Here is a 9,501-nt window from a genome sequence, read left to right on the forward strand (position 1 = left end):
TTATGACCTCTGTTCAATGGCTTTGTTCTTTTTCCTTGACAGGCACCACTTGCATTGTATTGTTTCGCTAATAGTCAAATTAGCACTGCCCTCAAGTTGCTGTACCGTGCGCGGTACCTGGCTACGATTGTGTGCGGTGAGAATCACCCGGATATTGCCCTGTTGGATGTGAGTTGGACATTGCTATCGCTTATCATTCTATACGGTTCATTTCTAAATTTGAACCCATTTTACAGAGCAACATCAGCTTGATTCTGCATGCCGTTGGAGAGTACGAGCTTTCGCTGCGCTTCCTGGAGCACGCCCTGGCACTGAACATCAAGTACTACGGCGAGAAGTCGCTGAAGGTTGCCGTCAGCTACCACCTGGTGGCACGGACGCAGAGCTGCATGGGCGATTTCCGATCAGCGTTGAACAACGAGAAGGAAACCTATGCCATCTACAAGCAACAGGTTGGTTCTGATCTTGCTATGATTTTGCGTTGGTTTTCATTGCTAGGTAATAACGATTGATTTCCCACGACGAACAGCTCGGTGAAAACCACGAAAAGACCCAGGAATCGTCCGAATGTCTGCGGCATCTGACCCAACAGGCGGTGGTGCTGCAGAAGAAGATGAACGACATCTACTCGAATGGCAAGCTGACCAGCGGGCTGCCACCGATCCACATTCAGCCGCCGTCGATGGGTTCCGTGCTGGACATGCTGAACGCGATCAACGGTATTATCTTCGTACAAATTAGGTGAGTGGTAAAATGCAGGACATTGAAAATCTTCGATGACCCAGATTTATAAGAATCAGTATGTGGGCCTCTAAAAAATTTCGGATAATGTGCATGGTTGCTATTCCGCTTTTGTCAGATCCGTTGCAGTTACAGAGATCCAAGACCCAATGAATGCTTGGGGACAAGCTTTCACGGTTCTTCTTATTATAGTCTTTTACGCTTCTGTAGCGAGCGTTTTGACGGCCCTCAAGTTAGTTTTCTAAATGCACTCGTCCGGAGATGAACCAGCGTCTGGCTGAAAATCTCCTTAACGCTCCGTTACTCGCGCTGTTGTACTTTGTACAACACACATGAGTTTTCCATTGCCATTTCGTTGCTGAGTTACCAATCGATCTGTAACCAACAAGTATACTTAAAAAAAATTTTTTTTGATCTAATCAAACTAAACTTTGATTACAGTAAACACCTAAAAAATGCGGATAATAGGGAAAATGTAAATTGAAACCGCGTAAACTGTGGTCATACTACGTGGGATTTGACTTCATTGATTACAACATGGAATATATCGAGATCCTGACCAGATAGAAAGTTACTGTCTTGAACAAAGTTGTTCAGGAGGTTAAAGCCTATTTTTGGTGCACAATGTTTCAGAATTTTCTAACTACGCGGCGCTTGTATACTCGTGAAATGTTCACGTATAAAATATCTCGAGATCCTGACCAAATGGAAAGTTACTGTCTTCGGCAAAGTTATTCAGGAGGTCAAGGTCTTTTGGCTGGTGAACAGTTGTTCCGAATTTTCTCACTGCGCTGCGCTAGTATACACGTGCAATCCTCATATATGTACAGCTCAAGATCCTGAACAGCTAGAAAATTACTGTCTTCGGCAAAATTGTTTAGGAGATCAAAGCTTTTTGGCTGGTGAACAGTAAATATTTTTTTTGTTCTAGACCCCTCGATAAGACATTTTAAAATTAGTCTTTATTTATTTATTTATTTAATTAAATCTTCAACATAATGTTGTACAGATATTTTCTAGGCTAGGTGTCGAATTCTATGTCTGTAAGTAGACTTACTAATGTTAAAATCATATACATCAAACGTTTCATTAAACACACGACAGCACAAAGTCCACGGTTCGTTGAATCCATAGTTGGTCCGATGGGTAGGTTGCCACAGAAGCGTGTAACTACGTAGAAATCTTTGAGGAGCATTGATGTAGATTTGGCTCACAAGAGGGTTGCAATCTACGTCACCGTTAAGCAATCCAAACACGGAGAGTCGCTGAAGTAGTTTCCTCCTTGCTGCCAACGTGTCCAGGTCAATCAGCCTGCACCGTTCTTCGTAAGGCGGCAAATTTACCGAATCGTTCCAGGGCAGAACACGTAAAGCGTATCTTACGAAGTTTCGCTGAATGGCTTCGATTCTGTTAGCTTGAATAGCGTGAAAGGATGCCCACACAACAACAGCATACTCTAGAAGACTGCGGACGAGAGCACAGTATAGTGATTTCAGCGCGTAGATGTCCTGGAATGCGTTTGTGTTTCGTTTCAAGAAACCTAATGTGGCGAATGCTTTAGCAGTTATCATGGAGATGTGCTCATTGAATCTGACTTTAGAGTCGATGATAACACCCAAATCCTTAACTGAAGAAACGAATAGCAAACTACTGAGTCCTATCCTATAGTCATGTCGTAAGGGCTCGCGTGAACGGCTAAAAGATATTGCGCAGTATTTTGTGACATTAACCTGCATACCGTTCAATGTACACCAGCGCAAAAGGGAATCAATATCCTTCTGGAGTGCGCAACAGTCAAGTCTTGACTTAATTGTACGAAAGATCTTTAAGTCATCGGCGAACATAAGTTTCGAAGAACACAGTCGACTACACAGATCGTTCACGAACAGGATGAAAATTAAAGGCCCCAAATGGCTACCTTGGGGAACACCAGAGGGTATCTCGAAACTAGGCGAATTAACACCGTTAATGCTCACATAGGCTGAGCGGTCAGTTAAGTAAGACTGTAGCCACTTCGTGGCCCAATTAGGTAATCCCATACACCTCATTTTGTCCACTGCAAGCACATGTGGAACCCTATCGAACGCCTTACAGAAGTCCACGTAGATCGCATCAACTTGTCGTCGTTTTTCAATGGAGTTGATCAGCGAGTTGACAAACACCATTAAGTTGGTTGTTGTAGAGCGTTTCCTCACGAAGCCGTGCTGATGTTCGGTAATTATTGGCCTAACCGCTTGATATACGACCTCATATACGATCTTCTCCAGAGCTTTTGGGAGGCAGCTTAGAATCGAAATTCCGCGATAATTTTCAACGTTGTGGATGTTTCCAGCTTTGTGAATAGGTGTGATGGACGCAATTTTTCACATTGTGGGGCAAACACCACTAACTAGCGAACGATTGAAGATAATCGACACAGGTGAAGCGAGAGATGCAGAAAATTTCTTGATGAACGATGGCGGCAAACAGTCTGGACCAGGGCCTTTAGAAGGATCTACAGATGAAAGAACTTTCATCACCTCTTCAACAGATACATCCAACTGCGGCAAATGCAAGTTGTAATGAGCTATGCTGCTCATCCAGTCATGACGATCATCCGGAGAATGAGCGGGAGGGGTAGTCCAAAAAACATCCTTGAAGAATTTTGCGAAGAGATCAGAAGCTTCTTCCGCGGAGTCAGCACGAGCTTCTTTATAGGACACATCGAGTGGTATACCGCCATTTCGCCTAAGTTTCTTCACGTAGGTCCAAAAAGACGATGGATCCCGCTTTGCCTCCGACTCAATGCGCAATACATATTCATGGAAAACTGTGTTCAACCGGCTGGTGTAGTGCCCCTCCATGTCGTGAAGTAATCGTCTGTTTTCCTCAGTCCGTTGTTTGAAAAGACGTTTCCTTGCTTTCCGTAACCTGTTTCGGAGGTTCCTAAGTTCCGTGGTCCACCATGGTTGATTGTAGTGAACACAGAGGCAATGTCGTCGAATAGGAGTATATTCGTGGATGATATCGAAAATGGCACCATAAAACCGGAAAACAGCATCGTCAACGTCACAACCAGTCAAAAGCGTTGTCCAGTCTATCGAGCCTATCCGGGCGTTGATAAGGAGTTCATTGCAGAAGTTGAAATCGTAATAACAGCGGTCCAGCTCAACGTCGTCAGTATTACGAAGGTAGTCAAATTTGATGATAAAATATTTGTGATGAGCGTCGAGTTTTAAAATTCCACAGGGCGATTCGAAAAGTTCGATTCTGTCAGTATCACTAACGAAAGCCAGGCCAAGTAATCTCTCGTTTACTTTACGCCTTAAATGAAAGGGAGACTCTAAACATTCATTTGGTGGAAGTTTCAGCAATATTGATCTTTTAAGATAATGTTTTCCATCTGAGATACGTGTTACCACTAATTTATCAGAGGTATACAAATGGAACGACTCATCCCATTTTATGTATCCACAAATCTGCATGAAAATCTTCACCAGTAAAAGAAATCCAGAATATATTTGTCTTATCCCACTAAGGCTGATGTAAATTGTATTTTTATTTTATGATATTTGATAGGCGAGAATTGCCCACCAAGTTTTGGAGAAATTTCTGAACTACTGTTCATGAGCCAAAAGATCTTTATCTCCTTAACAGCTTTGTCAAATACAGTAAATTTCTAGCTGTTCAGGATCTCGAGATATTATATATGCGAAGATTTCACGTATATTTCAGCGCCGCGTAGTGAGAAAATTCCGTACTGTCGACCAACGAAAAAATTTTGATCTCCTGGACAACTTTGCCGATGACAGTTTAGCAGGTCTCGAAATATATCTAATGCGAGAATTGCACGTGCATACAATGATGTAAAAAAAAAAATTCTGTCCACCAGCCATAAGGCCTGGCGCCCTGAACAACTTTGCCGAAGACAGTACCGTTCTATTTGGTCAGGATCTCGAATCAAACCACATGCGAGAATTTCACGTGTATTCTAGCGCTACGTAGTGAGAAAATTTTGAACTACTGTTTACTAGCGAAATCTATCTTATCAGAATCTTGAGATATTTTACATGCGAGAATTTTGCGTGTATACTAACGCCACGTAGTGTGAAAATTCTGAACTATTGTGTACCAAGCAATAGGCATTGACCTCATGGACAACTTTCTCGAAGATGCAAGCAATCAGAATGGCTTCGAACAGAAACACCGTATATGTCTGGGTTCTGCAATATCACTGCAATATCAGTGGAAACGAGGCTGCAGACAAGCTGGCAGCGATCGGCAGATCGAAAACCCCCGAAAACGATCATCACTTCGGCATGGGACAAGGAATGGGCTAATACCCGAGACCCTTTCTTACGCAAAATAAAAGGAGATACGAAATGCTGGTCCGACACCAAAAACTGGAAGGACCAAAGAGTACTGTCCAGATTACGCTGCGGCTACACCAGATTCTCACACGATCTCGGATCCCGTGATGGATTCCACAAACAATGTATGGGATGCTCAACCAAAATGTCAGTTAAGCATCTCATAAGCCCTGCACATCAAAACCTCCGAGACCAATCGGTCTCAGCATCAGAGACGCATTATCCAATGACCCAGACAGGAAAAGATCACTTCTCGACTTCCTTAAAGACACAGGCTATTATCAATATACGTAGAACCCCGCAACGAACAATGACACGACAACGGACGAACGACGGCACTTGGACAACACCAGCTCTCTAAATGACATGTCAAACGGAAGAACAACGATGACAACCCCGCAGGCTACGGACATTGACTCTCTCTCTCTCTCGGAAATTAACCACAACTTCGTTCACCTTCCTTACTGTTAAAACAATCGACACCGAACTCTGAGATACTTAAACTCTGCAATTTATTTATTTTCTCTCTCCGGGACCCCCTCAGGAGCCCCAATCCTTCAAAGAGACGAACCACCTAAAGGCTAAAAGTCTCTATAATAAAGCAAAAAAAAAAAAAAACTCTCGAAGACAGTAATTTTCTACCTGTTCAGAATCTCGAGCTATAGCATACGCGAGAATTGTACACGTTTACTAGCGCCACGTGGTGAGAAAATTCTGGGCTACTGTCCACCAGCCAAAAAGTCTTGACCCCCTGAACAAGTTTGCCGAAAACAGTAACTTTCAATCTGCTCAGGATCTCGAGCTATTGTATATGCGGGAATTGCATGTGTATACTACCACCGAGTAGTGAGAAAAATCTGAACAACTGTCCACCAACGAAAAGATCTTGACTTCCTGAAAAACTTTGCCAAAGACATTTGCTCTCTATCTGGTCAGGTTCTATTGATGTATCACATGCAAGAAATTAACATGTATACGAGCACTACCTAGTGAGAAAATTCTGAAATAGTGTTCACCAGCAAAAAGGCTATGATCTCCTGAACAGCTTTGCCGAAAACAGTAACTTTCTATCTGGTCATGATCTCGAGATATATAACATGCGAGAATTCACATGTATTCTAGCGCTACGTAGTGAGAAAATTCTGAACTTCTATCCACTAGAACAACTTTGCCAAAGACAGTAACTTTCTATCTGGTCAGGATCTCGAGATTTTCCATGTTATAACCAATTAAGTCAAATCCCACGTAGTGCGGACACCGTTTACACGGTTTCCATTCACATTTTCTCTATTATCCGCATTTTTTGGGGGTTAACTGTGATAAAAGTTTAGCTTGTTGAATTAAAAACAAGTTTTTAAGGAATACCCGTTGGTTTCATATCGATTGGTAGCTCGGCTGCAAAATGGCAATGGAAAACTCAAACTGTTGTACAAAGTACAACGCGCGAGTACTCGTGTTACAAAAGTTGGCGCGAGTAACGGAGGGTTAATAAGGACAACAAACCAACCAACCATCTAAATGCCCTTCCACAGCTATTCATTGAGAGCTTTCTATGCCAACACAAATGCATGATTTTGTATATTGTGTGACAAGCACAGTGGTACTCTATGCCCACGAAAATAGAGAATCGAACCCGCCGCCTCCGGCTTGATAATACCGTGCATTTACTGACTAGGTTATCGGAGGCCTGGGATTAACTCCAAAGGTTTTATACCGTACCTCCTTTATATGTGGGTGGTATTGTCCATCTACCACTGTTTCTCAGCTGTCCTTCAACCAATTAAGCTGATTTTTGTCAGACATAAACTAATTATCTAAAGAAAATCAGGACTATGAATGGTTGTATTGGTTATCGAGAGCAACAGCAAACGCGTCGAAAAATGTTTATCCAAGCGAGTTATTAACAAATCGACGAAAAGAATCGACCATGCATGAACGCTCAATGTCAAATTGTCCTTTTCGAAGAAACTTTTTATTCAGGTCAATATTTTACGGATAACTGGTTCTCGGTCTGAATGCACCTTGCGAGCAACTAGATTGCAAAGAGAAACGAAAACTAACTCAAGCCCATTTCCCTTTCTCTTCTCTACTACTCTTCAGCTCCAAAGAGATTGCCAATCTGAAGAACGAAATTGAAAAGCGCCAAAAGGAGGGCGGCACTTCGGAACAGGCTGCCGCTGTGCAAGCCAGCCAGGAGGAAGTCGATCGCATGCTCACCGAAACAATGGCCAAAACCGCCGCCGGAATCCCATTCGAGGAGCATGACAAGCATGAACTTCCCGTGGCTACCGATGCCAGCAGTAGTAGTAGTAAGCAGGAGGACAAAAAGGACGACAGCAGCAGCAGCAGCAGCAGTAAATCGTCCAAGGCGTCCGAGCAGCAGGTAAGCTGAAAGAAAGGCCCATCTTGCCGCTTCCGGCAGTAGTTAGCGACTGTTGTCCGGAGGAACACTTTCTTATATCGGTACATTATACTACAATAATCATCAGCTGAAAGAAAGGATTTTCTTAAGTCGCGTCGTTAGTTTGCCCGTTTGTTTCATTAGTCATCGCGCTCTGATAGACAGAGTCGCTTAGGTTGTTTAACTATAGTTATCAATATTGTTTCATTTCGCAGTATGTATTCTAAATTTTTTTTTGTTTCTTTCACTGAACTAGCTATTTCTCTAGAAATTTAGAGCCTTTAGAGCTGAGAAACGCACACAACTTTTCTGATCTAAACATATACCTAATACAAATACTACTTCTACCTTCGTTTGAAGGAAATGTGCTTTATGGAATGTCTGAGTTTGCAATATTTTAGAATGAACGCTGAACCAAAAACCGAGCAAATCGAACGCGGTCAATAAACTCGTGCAATAGAAGGACTAAATAAAATGTCTCTAAAAGAGTAATCATCACCTTGCAATAAAACTAATCCAAGCCATCGAATCTGAAGGAATCTTGTTTTCGAACAGTTGAAATCGCACTAATATCCGCTCTAGTCAGCGTGTCGCACTCGTACGCAGTACAACTATTGTTTGATCAGGCTAACATAGCCCATCATATCCCTCCCACTCGAACTGAATTCACTCACGAAATCGCCGATGATTTATATAAAAAGCCAAATCGTACGCAGCAGTTGATCAGGCGGAGCGAATATCATTCTAAACTAGCCGAAAACACTACAAGCATATTATAGGTTCTAGAGAAAGATACCTACCTACTGGATAAGATAAGAAATCGCTAAGAGATCAGCGTGTCAAACTTGGAACGTCAAATAGAATTTTATAGCGGAGACAAATTAGGTAGTCTTACGATTTTGCACACTAATGGAATACACACAAACTCAATAAAACATTATACAAACCAGCAAACAATACGTAGGTGTGTAGTTAGTCAAGTAGAAGTTGGAACTCGTAGAACATCGTAGGCTTTCAAATTGTGAACCGATAAGTCCAGACACAAATAACGTGAAATGAAACCCCGAATAAACATAACATAACAAAACAAATAAGGCCCAAAGTTTAAGACAGGATGTGTTAACATTATTGAGCAGCAGGCAGCAGGTTTGAAAAGATGCGCCGCGGTCAAGCTTTAGTTGGATTTGTCCGGATTCCGGCGAAATAAAATGCAAGACAAGAGTTTTGGGTTTCATCATTTTAATGCGACGGATTGAGCATTTGCCAGAGATAGATGAAAGAAAGTCCCTGTGTTGAGGGAAGTGTGGGTGTCATTGAATGGGATTGGAAAATCGTAATGGGCTAGGGGCGTAATGTGCAATTTACACATTTTTTGGTAACTTAATGCAATGACGTTTAAAATTTTAAGCTTTTATATTTCAATATAGGGGGAAGTGGGGCAGTTTGTCCACCTTAATCCATCACTAATGATACCAAATTCAGTGGAAAATTCGAATGATTTTTATCCAAATTGATAGTTTCAAGCCCTATTTACATCATGAATACGATCAGAGTATCAATTTCCGCTCATTTAAGGCAGTGTTAAAATAATAAAAAAGCTCAAAAGCAAGAAAAGCTCAATATTTATATTGTATGTTTTTTTCATCATTTGTTAGGGTAACTTAACGCTATGCGAGCAAAATAGAAAAAAAAAAACGAACAGCGAAAAAAGAATTTAAAAAAAGTAAGAGGTTGTATCCAAGACTCGACCGTAGATTTGACGTAGGATTACATGCTCGGTATCACTATTCTGCGTCTGTGTAAGGGAAACCACTTTTCCCATCACGGAACCGTTTTCTGATGACAAAATTACGCAAGGAATTTGTACAAAGCGCAAGGAATTTTCGGTTTATTCAATAGCAAACCAATCTTACCAAGATGGTCATTCTCTAAAACAGGCCTGATAGGACTAGGAACATTCAATAATAATTAAAAATCTCAAATAAACTAAAGTTGAAAAGACGCAATTGT

General features: G+C 41.7%; 1 protein-coding gene across 1 annotated transcript in view; it reads left to right on the top strand.

The window, feature by feature from the left end:
- The window catches only part of clu (clustered mitochondria protein homolog), a 47,936-nt gene extending 39,224 nt beyond the window's left edge, over positions 1-8,712 (top strand). The window contains exons 3-6 of the mRNA XM_065223395.1: positions 43-168; positions 237-452; positions 530-741; positions 7,191-8,712. Of these exons, the coding sequence (XP_065079467.1) occupies positions 43-168; positions 237-452; positions 530-741; positions 7,191-7,482 (846 nt within the window). The 3' untranslated portion in view covers positions 7,483-8,712. The remainder of the gene's footprint in view (positions 1-42; positions 169-236; positions 453-529; positions 742-7,190) is intronic.
- Positions 8,713-9,501: the final 789 nt, after the last annotated feature.

The sequence above is a fragment of the Ochlerotatus camptorhynchus genome, unplaced genomic scaffold (assembly GCF_037179485.1).
Source record: "Ochlerotatus camptorhynchus isolate MF236.1 unplaced genomic scaffold, CSIRO-AGI_Acam_v1.1 ptg000192l, whole genome shotgun sequence".
NCBI lineage: Eukaryota > Metazoa > Arthropoda > Insecta > Diptera > Culicidae > Ochlerotatus > Ochlerotatus camptorhynchus.